The sequence below is a fragment of the Sphaerodactylus townsendi genome, linkage group LG07 (assembly GCF_021028975.2).
Source record: "Sphaerodactylus townsendi isolate TG3544 linkage group LG07, MPM_Stown_v2.3, whole genome shotgun sequence".
In the NCBI taxonomy this organism is placed as follows: Eukaryota; Metazoa; Chordata; class Lepidosauria; order Squamata; family Sphaerodactylidae; genus Sphaerodactylus; species Sphaerodactylus townsendi.
Genome location: NC_059431.1, coordinates 97,118,745 through 97,141,320, shown reverse-complemented (window position 1 = coordinate 97,141,320; position 22,576 = coordinate 97,118,745). Strand labels below are relative to the sequence as shown.

At 45.1% G+C, this 22,576-nt stretch overlaps 1 protein-coding gene across 1 annotated transcript in view; it reads right to left on the bottom strand.

The window, feature by feature from the left end:
* Nucleotides 1-238: 238 nt before the first annotated feature.
* Nucleotides 239-22,576, bottom strand: part of TRPV6 (transient receptor potential cation channel subfamily V member 6) — a 78,810-nt gene continuing 56,472 nt past the window's right edge. The window contains exons 6-15 of the mRNA XM_048504571.1: nucleotides 21,169-21,344; nucleotides 19,715-19,861; nucleotides 17,135-17,347; nucleotides 15,955-16,041; nucleotides 14,969-15,045; nucleotides 13,004-13,169; nucleotides 12,441-12,507; nucleotides 11,051-11,319; nucleotides 8,845-8,957; nucleotides 239-920 (exon numbers count right to left, since the gene is read on the bottom strand). Coding sequence (XP_048360528.1) covers nucleotides 641-920; nucleotides 8,845-8,957; nucleotides 11,051-11,319; nucleotides 12,441-12,507; nucleotides 13,004-13,169; nucleotides 14,969-15,045; nucleotides 15,955-16,041; nucleotides 17,135-17,347; nucleotides 19,715-19,861; nucleotides 21,169-21,344 — 1,595 coding nt within the window. The 3' untranslated portion in view covers nucleotides 239-640. The remainder of the gene's footprint in view (nucleotides 921-8,844; nucleotides 8,958-11,050; nucleotides 11,320-12,440; nucleotides 12,508-13,003; nucleotides 13,170-14,968; nucleotides 15,046-15,954; nucleotides 16,042-17,134; nucleotides 17,348-19,714; nucleotides 19,862-21,168; nucleotides 21,345-22,576) is intronic.

Here is a 22,576-nt window from a genome sequence, read left to right as displayed (position 1 = left end):
TAGGTATAGAGCTTGGAAGAAGAACATGAGTTTGGATTTATACCCCACTTACAAATTCCTTCCCCTCCTTCCCAAAGCAGCTTACAAACACCTTTCCCTTCCTCTCCCCACAGCAGACACCTTGTGAGGTAGGTGGGGCTGAGAGAGTCCTGAGAGAACTGTGACGAGCCCAAGGTCCTCATGAGTAGGAGCAAGGAAACAAATGCAGTTCACCAGCCAAGAGTCCTCAGCTCATGTGGAGGGGTGGGGAATCAAACCCAGTTCTCCAGATTAGAGTTCACCACTCTTAACCACTACACCACGCTGGCTCTTTAAAAAGAGAAGTGCCACTATCCACTATAACCGGCAAAAGTTGACCCATTTTAGGCTACCACTAAAACCAAAATCTACACACACTTATGGAAGGCTCTGGGAAAGAGTCTCTGTCCTCTAGGGGATGCTGTGATGGAGACCATCTGCTGAAGTTCTGCTACTGCTTCAGGATCGCCAAGCTTGCTTTTGCTTCTAGGAACAGAAGGCTTTTTGGAGTGTTGCTCATAGCCATTGAGCGCGCCAAGCAGTCACTGGTGCCTATATGAACAGTGGATGCACCCCTCCATCATCCACGGTGAAGCCATAAGGAAATCCCTGGGCTGATAGCTCAGACGTGGTAGATTTCTTCCTCCTCCATGCCATAATTAATATACCCTTGCCCCAGCGCACTGCGGCGCAAGATGTCCCAGCCGCAAGCGGAGCTCCTCCGTGATGAACAGGGCGTGTCTGAAGGAGTGTTGAAGGGCCCCTGCTTCTTTGAGTAAAACAGTCCGCCATTATCTAGGGGTGCAGCCTTCTTGCAGATCAAGTACTTCTCAAATCCATCCCTTCGGTGGGGTTCAAACGCTTTTACCTTCTGCTGCCGGAGTTCACAGCGACGTTCGACTCTGCAGGTAAAAAGTGAAAGAAAGCAGTCAAGGAAGCTGTTTCAACCCAGCCTTTCTCTTTCCCAAATCATGTCAGAAAGGAGCCTCATTGTTTCTTAAAATGAAGATGGCTACTTGTCACCTTACAACTTCTCAAAAATTTAAGTGTAAGCTTATAAGATAAAATCTGGTACAGTGGTGGCCTCTAAACCAGCACTCACACATGAAGATGACTTACCGTATATACTCGGGTATAAGCTGAGTTTTTCAGCCCTGTTTTAAGGCTGAAAAATGCCCCCTCTGAGAAAACCTCACAGAGTCCCTCAACTTACCAACCGGCTCTTCGAAGCCTCTGCTGGGGCTGAGAGTGTTGCCGGACAGCCTCTCTGTGGCTGCTAAGCTGCTTGTCCCTGCCTCTACTCCGGGAGAAGTGAAGGGGAACCCTGGCTGGCTGGGCTTCCTCAAACCCGGGGAGGCAGAGGGAGCTCCTTATTTGGGCAGTGACTCCCCCTGATGTCATTGCCCAAATAAAAAGCTCCCTTTACCTCCGGGCCCAACCTGCCGGGAGGTGGAGGGAGCTCCTTATTTGGGTAGTGACTCCCCCTGATGTCATTGCCCAAATAAAAAGCTCCCTCCACCTCCTGATTGCCTGGGCTTCCTCAAACCCAGCCGGGAAGTGGAGGGAGCTCCTTATTTGGGCAATGACATCAGGGGGAGTCACTGACCAAATAAGGAGCTCCCTCTGCCTCCCGGCTTCCCACTCAACTTATAAGTGAGTAAATATGTTAACCTGGGTTTTGGTAAGTAAAAATTAGATGCCTCAGCTTATACAGGAGTCAGTTTATACACGAGTTTATATATGGTATATCTGGTCCATCATGGACAGGCTTATCTACTCAAGATTGGCAGCATCACTCCAGGGTCTCAGCTTGAGGTCTTTCACATCATCTGAGGTCTCAACTAGAAGCAGAGATGTAGCTCCAAGGGGGCGGGGAGGGGTGTGTGTGATGCACCAAGCATGTGCACCTGTGGGGGTGTGGTGAGGGCGTTCCAGGGGTGTTCCAGGAGCGTTCCGGAGTGGGGGCGGAGGACGCACCAGTGCACTAGGCACTTTCCCCCCTTGCTACACCTCTGGCTAAAGGTCTTTCACATCCCTCCAACAGGAAATGCCAGGGATTGAAACCAGAACCTTCTCCCACTGAGGTACAACCCTTCCTAATTTCTGGCTAGGCCCAGAATCAAAAATATTTGGGAGAGGAGGGGATAAGAACCTTATGGAGGTTTCAACTATCAAAATAATACCACATGATCAGCCAGGGGCAATTTCCTCTTTCCATCATTTTGATGTACCTCTTTTTGATGTACAGCGGTAAACTGTTTGCTCAAACCCACAATGACGCTATCTACTCAGATTTGATCTGTACATCCTAATCTCTACAGCTGTAGCACGAGAAATCTGCAAAAAAAATTACAGCAACATCTATCAAGGCCCCCGGACTGGTTGTAGCCAAACCCAGAATTGCTGCTGTTGCAGCTGCATATTACATGAATGGTGATTCTCAAATTCCATGGCTTTCTACAACCAAAGAGAAACAAAATGAAAACAGAAAGGAGCCTTGTGATACTCCAACCATTTTTACTCGGGGCAGAAGTTTTAATGAATTAGAGTCTACTTCATTAAATCCATGGACAGAGTATTTGTTGCAGTCTTTAAAGCTCTACAGGCCATTGCGAAAACAGCTTGCTCCTGTAGTATTTATAATAATTATAATAATTAAACTCAGCAAGGGAGCTTCCTGTTCCTCCAAAGTGACTTTTACGGGGAACTGTTTTAAAGTAGCTTGAATAGGTGTTCAATAGTGCTTTCATTTGGGGCTACAATGTACGGGTCATTATATAGTCCAGTAGTTACCATATATACTGCGCGATATAAAGCTGAGTTTTCCTAGCCCTGCTTTTAAAGAAACTGAAAGAAAAATTCCCTTGGCTTAAACGCAAGTCACCATTTTCTATTCATCACAAGGAGGCTGGGGGCGGGGCCGGGACAATCTCCCTGCCCCCAGGAAGCCGCTTGTTGCTGCCCTCATCCAGGGTGAAGGGGGAACCCCGAGGCACCCTGACTGGCTGGGCTTCGTCAAATCTGGGGGGGGCAGAGGGCTCGGCTTCTTTGGGCAGTGACATCAGGGGGGAGTCTTTTGCCCAAATAAGGAGAAACTCCCTCTGCGGCTTTGGGTTTGACAAGACCGGCTAGCCGACAGACGAGGGAGGCTCCTTCTTTGGGTGATTCCCCACAGTGTCGCTGCTTGGAAATAACTCCCTCTCTACTAACTGCTAGTTTGACAAAGCCAAGCTAGCCAGTGGTGAAGGGCTCCTTCTTTGGGCAGTGATTCCCCCTGATGTCACTGCCCAAATAAAAAGCTCCCTCTGCCTGCCGGCTGGGTTTGACAAAGCCCAGCTAGCCAGCAGGCAGAGGGAGCTCCTTCTTTGGGCAGTGGCGTTACCTGATGTGCTGCCCAAATGGCAAAACTCCCTCCTTCACCCGAGCTGGAGATTTGATAAACCCAACTGGCCCGACGAGCAGACGAAGGAGACTCCTTCTTCGGGCAGTGATTCCCCCTGATGTCACTGCCCAAATAGCGCTCCCTCTGCCTGCCCGACTGGGATTTGACAAAGCCCAGCGGCAGCAAAACAGAGGAAGAGCTCCTTCTTTGGTGAGTGGTTCCCCTGATGTGCTGCTGGAAATAAAACTCCCTCCTCCTGTCCGGCTGGAATTGACAAAAGCCAAACTAGCCAGCGAGCAGAGGGCTCTAGCCTTCTTTGAACTGATTCCTGATGCCACTGCCCAAATCAAAACTCCCTCTGCCTGCGACTCGGTTGACCCAACTAGCCAGCTTCTTCAGCTTGAGGCAGAGGGTAGCTCCTTCTTTGGGGCGGTGATTCCCCCTGATGTCACTGCCCCAAATAAAAGCTTCCCTCTGCCTGCCGAGGCTCAGGTTTGACAAAGCCCAGCTAGCCAATACCGCTTGAGCGAGAGGGACTCCTTCTTTGGGCCAGTGATTCCCCTGATGTCTGCCCAATAAAAACTCCCCTCTGCCTGCGCGACTGGAAGCTGACAAAGCCCAGCTAGCCAGCAGTGCAGAGGGGGGCTCCTTCTTTTGGGCAGTGATTCCCCCCTGATGTCACTGCCCAAATAAAAACTCCCTCTGCCTGCGGCTGGAGATTTGACAAAGCCCAACTAGCCAGCGGAGCAGAGGGCTCGCTGCTTTGGGCAGTGATTCCCCTGATGTCACTGCCTAAATAAAATCCCTCTGCCTGCCCGGCATGGACTGACAAAGCCAGCTTCAGCCAGCGAGCAGAGGGAGCTCCTTCTTGAGACACAGCTGATTTCCCCTGATGTCACTGCCCAGGCAAAAGCTCCCTCTGCCTGCCCGTCAAGGGCTGACAAGCAGCTAGCCAAACAGAGCAAAGGGCTCCTTCTTTGGGCAGTGATTCCCCCTGATGTCACTGCCCAAATAAAGCTCCTCTGCCTATGGAAACTTTAGTTTGACAAAGACCCCTGGCGAGTAGAGGAGCTCCTTCTTTAGGTAGTGATATCAGGGGGAGTCACTGCCCAAAGAAGGAGCTCCCTCGGCCTCCCGGCTTCCCACCCTCGGCTTATACCCGAGTCAATAAGTTTTCCCAGGTTTGGGCAGTAAAATTAGGTGCCTCGGCTTATACACGGGTCGGCTTATACACAAATATATACGGTACATGTAATTCTTTCTCCCCAGATTTATCTGCCTCCATTCCTCATGAAATTTTCCAAACTAGTTGTGAGAATTACTGAATGCTGGCTGTTTTGGAAAGCTGGAACAAAATATCTTGAAGCATTTTCAGAGATGAAGCTTAATGATAAAAACCCTGCATTTTCTACCTGCCATGCAAAAAGGGATTGATGTTTAATTGTTTTGGAAAGAGCTGCAGGGATCGTAGCAGCCTCAAGTTTGGCTGAGTCCCAGGGTAGCCTGTTAGCAAATCCATCATGTTTAAACGTGCACAGAAAGGAAGACTATATCTCATGTGCATGAACAGTAGATTAGGGAGCTCAGCACCACGACAGAACACACAGGACACATTCAACAGTGCATGTGTGTGAATTTCTCTCCATATAATTATTAACTCTCATCTAAAGGATTCAATTACTTTCAGAGGGACATTGGTAGATCATGTTGGAACTGAACTGTGTGAGACCAAGAAGAAAAGAACAGCGCTACCCTAGAACATGACACAATTTACCTTCTCGTTAGTCCTAACACAGGGTCTGAATGCCTGCAGTGGTAACACAGCATGAGGGGTTGTAAGCAGTGGTGTGATTCAGCAGGTTTGCACCACTTTGGCAGAAACCGGTTGTTAAAATGGTGCTTGTAAACAATCAGTTGTTAAATTATTTGAATTCCACCACTGGTTGTAAGCAAGGCTACCCCTAATGCTATACCAAATTTCCGTGCAAAAAATGGGATTTGGGATGGTAGTTAAACATTTCCTAAAAATGTTCCCACTCTACTTCTTGCCTTTCTGCACCAGGGGACTATTTGCCGTGTACCTACTGGGAATCCATCATGGAAACAGGCAACCATGCAAAGAAAGAAACCGGGGTAAAATAGACCTAGATTTGAAAATACCGAATGTAACCTGGTATAATTATGCTGTGCGGAATAGAACTATGACTAATAAATGAGGAAATGCAAATAAATAATCTATCACAAGAACAATTTCCCATCCAGTGGCTAACTGAGTTCTGTCTGTCTAGACCAGGGGTAGGGAACCTGCGGCTCTCCAGATGTTCAGGAACTACAATTCCCATCAGCCTCTGTCAGCATGGCCAATTAGTCAGCCCGTATGCTGGTGAGAACTGATGGGAGATTGTAGTCCCTGAACATCCTGAGCACGCGAGGTTCCCGACCTCTAATCTATGACGGTGAAATAATCATCAACTAAAACCTGTGCAGTTCCCTCAAAATAGGGTGAATGGGTCAAATACAAACAGACTAAACATAAGACTATGGGAAACTCTACTCAAGAATGAGCACATATGAAAAGCATTGTTAGAATAGCTTTGATATCGTTAGCATCTACTAAGAAATTTCTCTAAAGCAGTGTTTCCCAAACTTTTTTTTTTACCATGGCACGGTTATTTTAATACCTCTCCGTCATCCACTAAAAATTTTGATGGCCTATGTATTAGTAAAATAAAACAACTTTGAACGTCACCCCGACACGTGTCTGCCTGTCCTGGCTCGTCAGGGGCGAGCCCAGGCCTGCACCGGGCCTCATTTGCATGCAGTAGCATCAGGGAGGCTCCCCAGGGTGCTGCTTCCATCCCCACCTTCCTCGTGGTACCAGCATCTGCTGTGAGCTGTGGCTCTGTCCCCGGCCCCTTTCTGGGTGGTCAGTTGGCCAGGGAGGAGCCCCGAAGCTGCTGTATAGTCCCAGCTGGTCCGTCTCCCTCTGAGCAAGGATGGAGGTGGGGCGGTCAGCCTCAGCCCCGGACATTAGGTGACTCAGCATTTTGCTTTCATGACCCGGTGCCGGGTCATGACCCCCCATTTGGGAAACACTGCTCTAAAGTATTTTGTTTTATCTATTTTACTTTGGATTGAGTTGTTTTTTATTACAGAGGAATGATTTGTAATGCATATGATATGACACTCCTGATTTTTGTTGTTTTGAAATAAGCATACTTTGGTTGGTTTTGTATTGAATCAATATAGCTATTGCCTGCACAAGCTATTGCCTGGCGTTTGTTCACTCACAGGAAATTGTCAGGGGTCACTAGAGCGTCATACTAGTTCTAGAGCAGTTTCCCGTGGTCTTATATTTAGTATTTGACACAAATTCACCCTATTTTCAGGGAATTGGACAGGTTTTGATTTGCTCATTTGTCTAGATAGATAGAAATCAGTAAGCCATTGTTCTTGTGATAGATTATTCATTTGAATCTCCCCATTTATTAGTCATGGTGGATTCACAGCGTGGGACGTCAGCTACATCAAGTATGCTTGCCTACAGTGAAGAGGATAAAAATAGAGTTTTGAAAAGCATCTCAGATAAACATGACTCTCTAGGAGACTCAGGTAGAGACTGGTCCACAGCCATACTGCTAAAAAAAATTACACCTTATCACTTGCACGCAGTTACTCTTGATGATTACATAACACATAGTAAAATCCCAGGTGGCTTGAGAATTCGGATGGCTCCGACATTATTTTCTGAAGATGTCACTTTTAAGAATCTCTCTACTGCAGTACTCAATAAGCACTCCCACAATTTGATGCTCCTAACCCAGTGGTGGCGAACCTTTGGCACTCCAGATGTTATGGACTACAATTCCCATCAGCCCCTGCCAGCATGGCCAATTGGCCGTAGGCTGGCGGGGAGATGATGATCCATAGCATCTAATTAAAGAGTCCTCCTACACCAGTGGTGTGACCTTTGGCATGTTATGAACCTGAAAGTTCCCATCAGCCCCTGCCAGCATGGCCAATTGGCGTGCTGGCGAGAACTGATGAAATATCAGTCTTTCCTACAATCAACTCCTAATATCTAAGCGGTTCTTGTGATAGATTATGTACCTGGCTGGTGGATGAAAGAAAAAAAATTGCTGCTGGTGGGGCATCACTTCCAGGGAAACTGGAATTAACATCAGTCCTCTTTAGTAATCATAAACACTCTATGACAGTGGTGGCGAACCTATGGCATGGGTGCCAAAGGTGGCACTCAGCCCTCTCTGTGGGCTCGAGCAAACAGAGTCGCCACCCCCCCCCCATCTAGGCTGGCCTGGGCCATTGGGCTCAATTATTAGCATTAAACCTAAGACCTAGTTTTGGGGAAGCTGTGTATGTAACCCTGTTAAGTGCTGTTAAACCCCACTGATTTTCATGCGAAGAACTAAAGCACGATCCTTTACTTGGCAGTAAGCTCGGTTGCTAACAATGGGGCTTGCTTCTGTGTAAACCCCCCTAGGGTCGTGATTCACCCTTTGGAAGAGTTGCACGGTTGCTTCAAAGCAAAGTCACCGACTACCACCAAGCTTACTTCCGAGTAATGCACATATCAGAGCCAACTGGTTTTTCTAAACGAAAACCTCAGTTTTCAGGTTAAATTGCTGTGTTGGCACTTTGTGATAAATAAGTAGGTCTTGGGTTGTAATTTGGGCACTTGGTCTCGAAAAGGTTCGCCATCACTGCTCTATGATTTCACCACAGAGTGTTCCTAGAGAGGTATGATGTCACTTCCTTATTTTCTCAGAAATGGTGTCACATCATTGCTGATAGCCATCCCCTTCTCCTCACCTTCCACACACTGGGCTCCCACTCACTGCCAAGCCAGGACTGACAACACTACTACCTTCAGGTGTTTGGTACCATTTCATTAAAAACAATTGACTTCTTCCTCTTAGAAGCAGTGAGATTATAGTGCATCCAGTGGTAGCTCTGAAAGGAAGCAAACAGTAAGGGGATTCTTTTGCCCTCAGCCAAATATGTGCCTGCAGTGGTAAATAGGTGCACTTGAAACCTTCCTAGAATAAAGAAGGTGGATTTATTTTATCAAAATGGTACCAAGAGCTGCAGTTCCATAAAAATACTAAAAAAGGTATGGTAGAGTGATCCTTGGTGCACTGCGGGAGACGTGAGGTCATCATGCTTTTCCACACTAGAAGCTCAATTGATTGCTGAATGATACTATCTCTGCATCATTCCCTGCTCGTTTCTGTACCCCTGCACAGGCACAGTCTCTCTTAGCCCATCTTTCGCCTTGCCTCCACACACAAGCATATTTCAAATACTGGGTAATAAGCAAATATATTCTGATTTACTCCCGCACAGATGATGCCTGTTTGTCACATACAATCCTTTTTTGACATAGAAGATCTTCAACCATTACTAATTTGATGTGCCAGACCTACCTGAGGTACCATCGGTCACCCAAACCATATTCCTTCCCACAGATCCCCGATCGTGGCCAGAGGCATTGTGGAAGCTTGCGTTCTAGCATTTGGCCAGTTGTGAAAGCCGCAATCACAGAACAATAATTCCGTTTGAAGAAGCGTAATGGTGATGTGAAATTTTGAGACAGAGAAAAACTAAAGCGACAGGACATGACATTTTAGCCTTAAAAGTCCCATGCGTTATAAAGAGAAATCTGAAAAAAAAATCCCCTAAAATAAGTCAGATGAGGAATAACAAGAAGAAAATGGGGGGGAGAGTGGATGATCTTCCCATGCCATGCATTACCGAATATTCGGACTCATCTACACTGATTCTTGAGAACAATTTAGGATGAAAAGAGATTCTATTTTTACACTGGAAAAGTATTATATGAATATTCAATGAATATCCAACATGAACACCAGCAGAGAAGGGACTGGTAAAAACAAACTGCTCTGTTCTCAAACATAAAACTACTAGAGTAGGGCAATGATGGCTGAATGAAGAGATGAAGGAGTTTCAGCTTAGTCTGGCAAATTTGAAAGGGATGGTGGAGGGGGGGGGTACAGGCTAGTTCTAGTAACAGTTCCCTGAACCTCATAGGAAGGAGGATGGTAAGCACCCACTAAACATCAACTCCTCTGTAAATCTTCCTTTTAATTAGGGTCAAGCTGCAGTGTTCTTCTTTGGTCGTCACCTTCCAGATATCAAGCCACCCCTACTTCCTCTTTCCCTTTTCCTACTTGGCGATCCTCACCTAACTTTCATTTCCTTGCTTGAGACCAGTTTTCTCACAGTGCCTCATGAGTAGTCACAGGTTCAGGACATGCTATCACATTTGCAGAGGCCATTTCCTGCCAGCTCCTTCTATTTGGTTGGGATGGGGCAGAGATGTCAGCCACTGGATATAATGGTCTTATGCTTCCCCTCATGTTGCTGCATGATCTAGCCAATAATTGTCTAAAGTTACATAAAAGTCCAAGGGAACCTTAAAGGCTAACAGCATCCCCCCCCCCCCCGTATTATTTTTTGAGGGTTGGATCTTGCTTCTTCAGATGCTTCGAAGATGAAGTCACAGTCTATGCTTCTACATGGAAAATTACAGAAGTGGAGCAGGAATAAGGAAGAGTTGGGGACAGAGAGAGGCTTAGTATGAATCCCAAACAGAAAGGGGAAGAAGAAATACCAACCTAGAAAATCACCCGGAGCCTGTATAGAGAGGGGAGATTACACAAAACTAATAAATAAAAATGAATAAAAACCAGTTAACCAGGAAGGATGGTAAAAGGCCTGATAACAAAATGAATACCCATGGGTTACATATGCTGAATTATCCAAAACTTTAATACATCACAAATAGTTTTAAAATTTAATAAAACCCAAACATGTTTCAGCCACAGGGTCTTCCTCAGTGGTACAAATTGTTAATATACACACCAAAAAGTTAAATATTCAAAATACAAAATGATCAAATACATTTCTAATCAAAGTTTTTAAACACACAAAAGAAACATGGATAGTTCATTAACTGAATAATTCCTTTACTATTGGAATGCCTTCTTCATTATTGGAATAAAAAACGTTTAGAATGTTGTTATTCATGATCCAAATAAGCAAGGTCAGAGTAAATCATAGTTCCATGGCGTGTATGTTCACATTCAGGAAGCAAAATGTGAGCAAAATACAACTTGTGATATATTAAAGTTTGTTATAATTTTCACAAGTAATCTGTATTCATTCTGTTATTAGGCCTTTTGTCAACCTTCCTGGTTAACTGGTATGAATCCCATACATAAACCTTGCTGGCATGATTCTCTGAGTCAGGGACCAGAATGGATTAGATCGATGGCTGATAAGAGAATCAGAGGTTCTAGCCCAGGGTGTCCAACTCTGGTGTTTCAGATGTTCATGAACTACAATTCCCATTAGCCCCTGCTGGGAATTGTAGTCCATGAACATCTGAAGTGCCAGAGTTGGACACCCCTGGACTAGTCCCTCTCTCATGCAGTGCCAACAGATAAAAATTAGCTGACATCACTAAAGGATTATAGTATGATACAACATGTTAAGAAAAGCCAATTGAAGAGTCGAAAAAAGGGCTCCGTTTGAGCTGTCACAAATTATACGGAAGCTGAGGTTAAGAGGCTGGATTTAGTTGTGGACTTAGTTGTGAACTGAGCTCACCTGAGCTCTCCAAAGTTCATCCCGTTCATGGGCCACACGCCAGTGTGTGTCACCCATCATGGCGATCAGCAGGTTGAGCATCAGGAGGGTAGCAATGACCGCGAAGGCAGAGTAGGTGATCCCATACATGAAGGGAAGATCCACTTCGTAGTTGGCTGGACCATCAATGATGGTGAGGAAGAGCTCAAATGTGCTGAAGAGTGCCATGGGGTAGCTGTAGAAGTGCCCCAGTTCATCCGGATCTTGTGTTTGGAAGATGATATAAAAAGCTGGCGGGAGAAAGCAATTTCCCACATTAATACTGACAGGTGTACACAGCTGTGTAAAGGGGCATCCAGGACACCTACAAGATTTTCTCCCGGTTTGGGTACTATGGCAGGTCTTACTGTCACATGTGGGCACATCTTTCTACCCAGAACAGAGTAACTGTCAGCCCCATCCAAAGGGGGGTGGGAAGGGCTTATGGGAGCAGCGTGGCCTTGCACCGGCATGTTTGCCCTCCCCAGGTGGAGGGTGCAGACGTGCCAGCGGCCACCTGTCCCACAGCCCCACCACAGCAGAACCTGGAAGTCTGGGTTGCAGTGGGGCTGCGTTGGCTTTCTGCTCAGACACCAGTAGGGGGGGGGGATGTGGATGATATGATTCTATATGATTCTATGATTCTATAGCCCCTTTGTAGATGCAGTTCACGTTGCTGAATCAGTAAATTGTTAAGTTATTCGGTCCTTTGCTAGCCATTCTAGTGCAAATTGCTTTGGTTTTCTATTCAAGTTGCACAACCCCCCCATCTTCTGCGTGCAGTATGAATCATACATTTCGTATGGCAAAAGGTGAGGAAAGATGGAAAGGCTTAGCACTATGCTTAGAACTGCCAGGGAGACATGCAGGCTACTGGGATTGGGAGCCTCACAGCTCTCCTTTAACCAACTACTGTTCAATATATATATTGAGCATGTAAAATGCAGTCAAGTCACAGCTGACTTATGGTGACCCCAGCAAGGGGCTTCCAAGGCAAGTGAGTAGCAGAGGTGTTTTGCCATTGCCTTCATCTGCAAAACCTTCCTTGGCAGTTTGCCTTCCAAGTACCAACCCTGCTTAGCTTCCAAGATCGGACAAGAGTGGCCTATACCGTACTGTTCCACCTCTCACAATACATATTACCTATATTAATGCATGAGAAACTGAGATTGAGACACACACAGAGCCGAACAGGGATCTGAATCCCGTTCTTCTGAACCATGGAACTATACAATGTCACTGGCTGTCCTTGGTCTTGCCAGCTTGACACACATGATTGTTTTACATCATTCTGTTGCACGATACAGATACAAACAGATGCCAACCACTGCAATATGAACTGATTTAGAAAGGCCTAGAAGGTGCTGCTTACCAGACGCAAAGCCAAGGATCACCACTGCCATTAGCCAGCAGAAGCGCATGAGGTCCCCAAAGATCATCTGCACACACAAAGAGACAACAGACACCTTCTTGTTTACCCTGTACCTACTGCCAGTTAATGGCACAGTGCAGGTTACTGGGTTCAAAATGGTTTTAACTGGCAATAGACTTACACAAATTTATAGGAGGAGCAACATTATGAACAGAGATATCATGAATACAGTCCCAATACAACAGCCAAGTCTCTGTTGTTGAAAATAATTGTCTTGAACTGACAGTTGGCTTGCAACAATTATCGTTAGATACGTGGAGAATTAAGGAGGCAAATAGTTAAGCAAACCACTCAGATCTGCATTATGCTGTATTTCCAAACATGGGACAGATGCACAAGTAAGCTAATAGCAGGTAATAATATAACCATTTGGATCTCTATGGTCTAAGGTGCATACAGCTGCAGAAATAATGGGGTGGATTTCATGTGTTCAGAATTTGAACTTCTGGGAGAGGAGACTGATAATAGAGCCTCACTTGCTCCAGAGACAGCTCGTCACTTACTTTTTGGATCATGATGGTGAAGGGCCCCAGCATCTGAAATCCACGTGCGAAATACATGACATTGCACCAGCCGAGCACCAGAGCAAAGGACAGGGGAATCACCTCTCCCGTCGTACTGGTGAGACGCATCACCATGGTCACCAAGATCATACATGCATATGTGATGCTGTAAAAGATCAATGAGGATCACATATCTGTCCCCAGCCTTTCCAAATCACAGAATTATATAGATTAGGGTTGCCAACCCTGACAACCAGCAGGAGAGTTGGGACAGAGACATGGTGGGGGAGTGGTATCGCATGATGATGTCACTGCCAGGGAAAACCATAGAGTTTCTGATGAGTCCTAGAGCTACCTGATGTCACTTCTAGGTGTTGTAGAGGCAAGTCCTGTCTTACAAACTTACTAGAGTTCTTTGAGGGTGTAAACAGACATGTGGATAAGGGGGAACCAGTGGACATTGTCTACTTGGATTTCCAAAAGGCTTTTGACAAAGTTCCTCACCAGAGACTGTTGAGAAAACTCAGCAATGAAGGAATAAGAGGGGAAGTCCTCCTATGGATTAAAAACTGGTTGAGGAACAGGAAACAAAGAGTGGGTGTAAATGGGAAGTTCTCACAATGGAGAGATGTAGGGAGTGGTGTCCCCCAAGGATCCGTCTTTGACCAGTAAGCCTTTTAACTTATCCATAAAACGTATCCTGGAAGCGTAGGGTGGGTAGTGTGGTGGCCAAGCTTTGCAGATGATACTAAATTATGTAGGGTGGTGAGAACTACAAAGGATTGCCATGGGCGATTCCAAGCCTGACCTTTGATAAATTAGGTGAGTGGGCTGCAAGAAAATTGCAAATGCAGTTCAATGTAGCTTAAATGTAAAGTGATGCAATATAGGGGCAAAAAACCAAACTTCACATATGACTTACAGGCCAGTGTGCTATCAGTCACAGACCAGGAAAGGCCTTTAGTTGATAGTTCCATGGGAATCGTCAACTCAATGCATGGCAGCCGTGAAAACCAGAAGGCAACCTATGCTGGGGATAATTAGGAAAGCAATCTGAGAAATGCAAAGATTGTCATGCCTCTTTATATAGAACACAAAAGCAATCGCCTTAGCAATTTTGAGTAATTGTAGCCAGCCTGGTCGCCACATCCCAAAAAAAAGGATATCGGGCGAGATAGAAAAGTGCAGAGAAGGGCACCGAGGATGATTGAAGGATTGGACAACCTTCCCTATGAGGGAGAGGCTGCAGCCAGCTTGGGACTCTTTTAGTTTGGAGAGGGAGGACGCCTGAGGATGACGCATTGAAGCCCATAAAATTAAGCGCATGGGTAGAGTACTGCCGGTGGGATAGAGAGAAATTCTTTTCTCTTCTCTGCTACAATACTAGAACCAGGGCATTCATTGAAAGTCGCTGGGGAAGAATCTAGGGACTAATAAAAAGGAAACACTTCTTCACGCTAACGCGGTAGACAGGTGTGTCTGGAATATGCTGCTACAGTGGAGGTGGTGATGGCTAATTAACCTGATAGCTTTAAAAAAGGGCTTTGACAGATTTCATGGAGTGAGAAGTCAATCTATGGCTAGCCAATCTTGACCTTGATCTCGCTAGATTGCTAACAATGCCTTAGCAGGACCAGGGTGCTCAGTGAGCAGCAGCAGCAGAAGGCCATTGCTTTCACATCCTGCATGGAGTCTCTAAAGGCAACCTTGGTGGCCACTTCTGGCGTAGCAGCAGAATGCTGGATCAAAGATGGACTCTGGTCTGATCCAGCAGGCTAGTTCTTATGTTCTTATGTTCTTATGATGACACGCTAGCAACGCTGCTTTTAAATTTCCCCCCACTGCTGGCCCATACGGTGGTGAGCAACAGAAACCTGAGTTGCTGCATACCCTCCCCCACTGAGGGCTTGGCAGCCTGGTATGGATAATTCAAACACCCACACTCACAAGAAAGGATGATCTTACATGATCACATGGAAAGGTCCTCCAAGAATTGTTTGTCCAAAGTACTTGGTGGCTCCAACTCTGATGATATCTGGAATCTGAGAGAGATCCATTGATCAAATGAATGATCTTTCTTAGACGTAAACCTTTTGGATAACCATTGCATACATCTTTAAGGTCAAAAATCTAAGCAAACAGTTGCCGCGGGTGATCTAAACTGTCTCTCGTGGTTCACGAGCATGTTGATGAAGGCCACTATAACTTTTTTCAACGTTATAGTTGATGCAGTAATTGTAATAAATATGTGCAGCTGCTATCTCTCACCAGAGAACAATCATGAGAAGAAGTTGTCTGGCTTGCTTTTGGGGGGGAGAGACACAAGGGGGCTGGAGCTGATTCAGTTAATATTTTCCTGACCAATCTGTTACCTGACCAATTAGCTGCGTCCCATCACTTTTTCTCCCTGGGTTCATTGTTTCTGCCCTTGTTTCTTTCCTCTTTAATGGCAGCAGTGACAAACAGGTAGAGTGTTAGACAAAAAACTGAGTGAGGTTTATACTATTTTGTGCTTGCCTCCTCTGTTCACAATGGGAATTTCCCCTCAGGGTGGGGCCAGGAGAGGCAGGAAAGAGTAGAGAAATTGATCCATGTGGGTCCAACTCCTTTCCCCCAGAACTATCATGTTCATTTATCCTAAGAAATCTTGACTCCCAGAATGCTAAAGACCTGGATAAAATTTGAAATCAGAAGCAACTCCCATGCATGCATAACTATATAACAAGTAACCAGTGGTGGGCAAAAAAAAGGGGGGGATTTTAGGGGGTTCAGGTTCATTACACCCAGAAATTTTCAAAAAATCTGAACAAAGCCAATATGTAGTTTTCTGGCTCCACATGGAGGAGTGGGGAATTGAGTCTACCACTCTCAAGCGCTACACCACACCGGCTCATCCCTTTGAAAAACAAGAATCATTCCAAATCAACCAAAAAATCAACCAAAGATTTTACCTCCAGAACCAAGATCACTATAGCTCCAATCACAGTGATGAGTTCCCCCACCAATCTGATGTCATCCTGTGGAGTGATATATGATTCCTGAAAAAAAAATATGGCCAGTGTGGTTAGAAATACCACCTAGTTTAGATGTAAATTGTAAGTGTGGACCCACTTTGGTGTATTCCCTACTCAATTCAAAATGCAGGATGTGCTTAGAAACAGCCAGAGATCAGTGCATTTCCAGCTGTATTTTCCACCACGACTTTTAAAATTAAGCCGGATAAAGGGCTTAGAGACTCGAGGGTGTTTTCAAAGCTAAATTGCATAATTGCAGCACCAAAACATGCGGGGAAAAGATGGGTGCCTTTCTCCTCTTCTAAGAAGCATAGGGTACAGCAGTTTTAATAAGACACAACATGCTAGCATGGAGGAATTAACACCCTTCTCTCTTTCCTAGCTCCATCTGATCCGAACTGGAGATATGTCGGATTGGGATTTCACTTTGAAAAATGGTGGGAAGATCCTATCTAAAATCTATGACTCATTAGCTGGGGCATGTGGTCATTGTCAAAGGATAGCTGATTTCTGTCTCATGTTGTGGGTTTGTAGAATAGAAGCAGTTTTGGCCTTTTAGGTTCCACTGGATTCAGATTTGTTAGCTGAGTTGTTGCTGTGTATCCTGCTAAGTTATTGTACCTCTTTTCAAATAGTAAACTTCACATGAAACAAATCCTCATGCCTCTGCATGAATAATGTTCTGTCACTCTATTTGAAGGGGTTGTTGTTTTGGTTTTTTGGTTTCTGGAAATGGAAAATGACAGATAGTTTCTACCTCATTTGTCTTAGGGAACTCAACACATCTCAAGATTCAGAAAATTGTTTATAGTCACTATGATTCTGAGGCTCCCCCCTTGCATGCTTGGACAGTGGGCTACCCATGATTCTCTCAATACTTGGGGTGGCCATTTGGTGCAGTTAGGACAATGTGCATGCTTTCCACCTTCAGTATGTGCACATAAGCACCATGGGTTTATAATTGTGTCTTCTGAAGCTGGAAAATACACAGATTTGCCCCGGTTCACACAAAACAGCAACCTCGCATATTGAAGGATTGTGCACAGTGGTGCCTTGCTGGTACACAAGGCAGAACAGCCAAAATTATAATTCTGCAGAACAGCAAATGAGATTTTACCTGCAAAGGTTTCTGAACAAATAGCATGTTGTCTCTTTCACTTGTTCTGTTATAGCCCCTGTGTTTCAGAGGTCGGTAGACACAACACATTGTGAAGCAAATCATGTACAGTACGTAGAATAGAGCCAAGATGCAGAAATACGGCCTTCCATACTTGTTCCACTTAAGGTTTACCAACTCATTCATGGGAGTCAGGTCTAGGATTCGCCGAGCCTAGAGGACAGAAATAAGTTATTGGTCAAATAGTCCTTCCCAAATAGACTCCCCCCCCCCAACACAAAATAAACAAATGACCCTGAAGGATATGAAAATCAAGACAAAAGATGGAGCTGGGATAAGAGCTAAAAGACAAAATATGCCTTCTCTCTCTAATACTTTTCTCCCTACATACTCCAAGGAGCTCAAGACAGCAGATGTACTTTTCCCTGGTAGCTTCATAGTTATCCTGTGTAGCGAGCTGGGCTAAGAGTGCGATTGGCTCAAGGTCACTCAGTGAATTTCCTAGCAGAGTGGTTATTTGAACCCAGGTCTCCCAGATCCGAGTCTGATACTCCTAACACGTATATGTTGTACCAAGCAACTGATTACGATTTAGACTCCAAACAAGATTTGTTGTAAACCTTAAACAGGCACAACAACTGCTGCATCATTCAGTAAGGCAGCCTAGGCCCAGGCCAGAACGCCACTCTTCGACTTCCTGTTTCCTGTTCTACAATAATACATCTCCCAGCAAGCTCCTTGGTTTATAGGCAATGCAATATCTAAGAACACCATGCTGTACTATACTGGCTCTCTGAACCGAAATAAAGGACTAATACATAACTTTGAGATTCTTTGTTTTTGGTACTTGATGGGTAACAATGGAAGGTGGGATGGTTATAAAAATGGTAATGCTCCCATTACCCTTGAGTACTTCCATCATCAGCACTTCTGATGTTACTAGAAACTGTGACACCAGTACAGGAAAGAATCACATGATACTATGGTTCCCAGTCCCCCTTGGCCAATGGCAGGGGATGATGGGGGTCAAGTGGCCAAATCCAGGTTGGAAAACTTGTGGAGATTTGGGGATGACAAAAACCTCAGTGTGGGACAGTGCCATGGAGTCCAGCCTCTAAGCATCCATTTTCTCCCGAGGAACTGAGCTCTGTAGTCTGGAGATGAGTTTTAATTCCAGGGGATCTCCAGGCCTCACCTGGAGGCTAGCAACCCTATGTGAATCTCTATCCACATGACCCACATGTAATTCTTTGCTTATATTACTGCTACTGCAATGAAGGATTTCATAATGGCAGCAATGCCTCAGAGATAAGCCATGATCCATTATGTATAAAGCCAGCTGTCAATAAAAATTAGAGACTCCAGGATGATGCAGGTGCAAACATGGGTTCAAATCTCATCCCAGTTTTGAATTCACTGAATTGAGTGGAATTGAGTAACTTATCTCTTTCATCTGTGATATGGGAATAATAATTCTGGACTTCCAAAAAGAGTTATAGAGATCACCACTAACCCAAAAGTGCTTTGAACCTTTATGACCTCATATAAATGTTAACTATTATTAAAGTGATGTTAGTAGTAGGTTGTGGGCATTAAAAATACAAAGCAGCAGAACAATTTCTAGAACAGTGATTTTCATACTATATACCTTCAGGGAACAAAGGAGCTTTCCACAATATTGGCCCCAGAACCCAAAATCTTCCAAGAATTGAAGAAAGGTTTTTGCGAGATGGGTAGTTTCAGGATACACGGGCTCTCGTTGTTGCCCCACTTGAACTGACATTAGTTCTGTTCAATTGTTACAGTTTTAATGATCCAACTGTGCATAATCACACTAAGGTTGCAGTCCCACCACTGGCTGCAGTCCCACCACTGGTGTCAGTGCCAGTCCAGATGGCATTCCAGGAGCATTCCCAGGGGCCGAGCCAACTTAAGTTGACTTCCTGAGGGCTTTCAGACTGGGAACACCTCCTTCAGCTGCCAAGACTGATGCCTGCAAAAATGCAGGCTGAGCCCACTGATGAACAATGGTGAGTTTTGGGACATGGCTTAGTTTTTGGGTTTTTCCTTCATTTCTGCACCTCCACATTCCTCTTTGGAAGCAGCATGGCTATGCCATCTCCAGTCATGTGAAACTGCTCCCCTTCCCATGCACTGGACAGCCTGTTTGATTCTTTTGATATGAGATACTCAGCTACCATTTTGTGTGATTGCTGGATCAGAAATCCAGATTTTTGTTTTAGGGTTTACATTGGCATGAACCACAGCTGAAGAATTCACATGTTGCTCCATTCATATAATACAGGAACATGGGAGGGGAGGTCCATGAGTAGTAATACAAGACTGGACTTCCAAAATCATAACAAAAGTGCAAGTGTTAACTAGAAATCACGTAATATTCTCCCTTGACCACGTGAGGTAACATTAAAAAAAAAAGAGGACACATCAACTTGCAGGGAATTTTTTCTGCCTGTGCTGATCTTCAAGGAGAAACTTTCGTAAGCTTGCAAGAAAAGCTAGGGATCCCCCAGAAGACCGCTGGAAAACTGTGGTGGTACGTGCTATAATCTCCCCAAATACCTCTCTGTTTTTAGTGGTGACAATAAGCTCCAGGAGAGACTGATCATCGCCCCATGAATCAATTTCTGTGAGGTCATACAACGTGGACGACAAAGGCCCAAAGGTCCACTGGACGTGCTTTCTTCTTTGCATTAGGTGCTGGAACATCTGATCATTGAAAAGAAAAAAAAGTGATTTGACTACATCCAAAGGCAGGCAATCAATAACACAAGTCCTCTCCACACCCATCATCTGCTGGTTCTCAGCCGTGGGCCAGAGACCACAGTGCCACCACAAAATAGATGCCCTGGAAGTTGGAAGCCACGTGTCCTCCTTCAGTGAAGGAAGCTGCTTTGACCAGGGCCTCTCTGAGGGTGCACAGGCCATGCCTCCCGGGTTCTTCTAAAGCACCCAAGAAAACAGCAGAGGGCTGGACTTGACTTTCTGCTTTGGATAAGAGATGCTGTTTGATTTTGATTTATAAAACAGAAGAGTGTGCTTCCTGTATGGTTACAGGAAGAAGCCTCCACATGCACAACAAAATCTGTGCCTTTGGCCAGGTCAAGGGCACATGGCTGTAATCTGCCTGCCCAGGAGTAGCTCAGTTCTCTCTGCAAGAATCCTCTCGTCCTAAAGATGAGCCCAATCTTTTTTATTTGGTAAATTTCGGGGTTAAGTTTCAAAAACCAGGAAATTTTTGGTAACGATGAATAAGGCTAATAACCACCAGGCATATTTGTTTTTTTACCAAAAGTTTTTGGGTTTCTAAAACCTGAACCTGAATATTGCCAAATAAAAATGACTGTGCTCCCTATTCTGCTGCAGCGCCATCTCCCAAGGGTACATAGTCCTGGGAAATGGTAGCGGGGATGGGAGGGAGAGATTCATTTGGACTTCTGTCTAGCATTCAGTTGAAGCTCTGCTCTCCCTGCTGCAGTTTCCCAAGTTTATGTAGACCTGGGAAATTGCAGTGGGAAGAGTTTAAACTAGTCCAGCATTCAGCTGAAGCTCTGCGTTCCCCATGGCTCCTTCCCAAGTCTACGCAGACCTGGCAAACCACAATGGGGAGAGCTTCAACTGAATTCCCTGCCGCCATTTCTCAAGTCTACACAGACTTGAGAAACTCTTGTGGGGAGAGCTTCAAATGAATGCTGGATTGAAGTCCAGCATTCAGTTGAAGCTCTTGCTCCTCCCAATAGGAAAAAGACAAACCATGTTCGGCATTTTCAGCGCTAAGACTATTCGGCTCTGCTGAGTAGCCTTGAGATTTTTATTGGTGAATTCCCCGCATTCCCCCTTTTTGGGTTCTTAAGGCAATTTGAATTTACCAAATCATCACCCCTATTCCATTCTCAGGAAGCAAATAGATGCCAGAATACCCCCAGACACCACAATTGGGACTACTGTTCTAAAACGTCTACAGGCTGTCTTATTAAACTCCAAAGATAGCCAGTTGTGCCTCTATACCAACTCACCACAGTATTGCCTTCCACGCCAGCCAGCTTAAATGGAGTGAGCCCCTCGTTGTTGGGAATTGAGTCCAGGGCTCCCAGCTCCCCATCTTCCTTTGTGTAGCAGAGAAACAGATTGAACATTTGACATGAAGACACTTTGTTGGGCTGGAGAACCAGAATGTGAAGGACAGTATTACCTGCAGAGGCACAAAGGGAAAAATCAAGCATCACTCTTGCATCCAGAGGAGAGATTGATAAGTAACATATGGACTTTGCTCCAGCTTCTCTCAAAATATGTTTCAGTTAACAGCCATTGCTGAGAGAGGAGTCCGAAAAAAATGTGGAGCTTCTAGCAATCCGTAGAGGTGGTTACAGTGGTGGGATTCAAATAATTTAACAACCAGTTCTGGTGGTTGCAGTTAACATCTGGTATAGTTAACCGATAGTTAATTATCTGAACCGGTTCTGCCAAAGTGGTGTGAACCTGCTGAATCCCACCACTGGGTGGTTCCCCTTAAAAGTGACATAACACCTTTTAGCCAGTAATAGGATTCAGCAGGTTTGCACCACTTTGGCAGAACCGGTTGTTAAAATGATGCTTGTAAACAGCCAGTTGTTAAATTATTTGAATTCTCACCACTGGAATCGGTTGTTAAATTATTTGAAGCAATGGTGCACCCCATTTTCCACCCTCCCCCACAAACACCTGCTGCAGACTCCTGCCGCTGACTAGCAACCCCTGACACAAGAAGTCTACATAAATCCCTACCATGGTAATTTCCCACAGACAAGGGGCTCTGTTAAATTTGCAGGGAAGTATTCAAACATGAAATGCCCATGAACCTGTGCACCTCATAAGAACATAAGAACGAGCCTGCTGGATCAAACCAGAATCCATCTAGTCCAGCACTCTGCTACTCGCAATGGCCCACCAGGTGCCTTTGGGAGCTCACATGCAGGATGTGAAAGCAATGGCCTTCTGCTGCTGCTGCTCCTGAGCACCTGGTCTGCTAAGGCATTTGCAATCTCAGATCAAGGAGGATCAAGATTGGTAGCTATAGATCGACTTCTCCTCCATAAATCTGTCCAAGCCCTTTTTAAAGCTATCCAGGTTAGTGGCCATCACCACCTCCTGTTTCTTGCATCATGAAATAGTGCAGTCTTTAAAATATCATTATCATGTGATTCTATGAGATAGTATTGAAAATGGATCTTAGTTTCTCCCACAGGAAAAATCAAGATAACACCGAGCATTATCCAGTGTTGCTTAGAACCCTACCTTTTATACTCCGGCTCAGATAAAGTTGTTAATTAGGTCAGTTAGGTGCAGCAGTTGAGAAAATTGTATGCTTCCGCATTAGAATATAGTCCCGAATGAATATGTGAATTATCATTCATTTTTTTGTGCTGCCTTTGTCAAAACCATTAT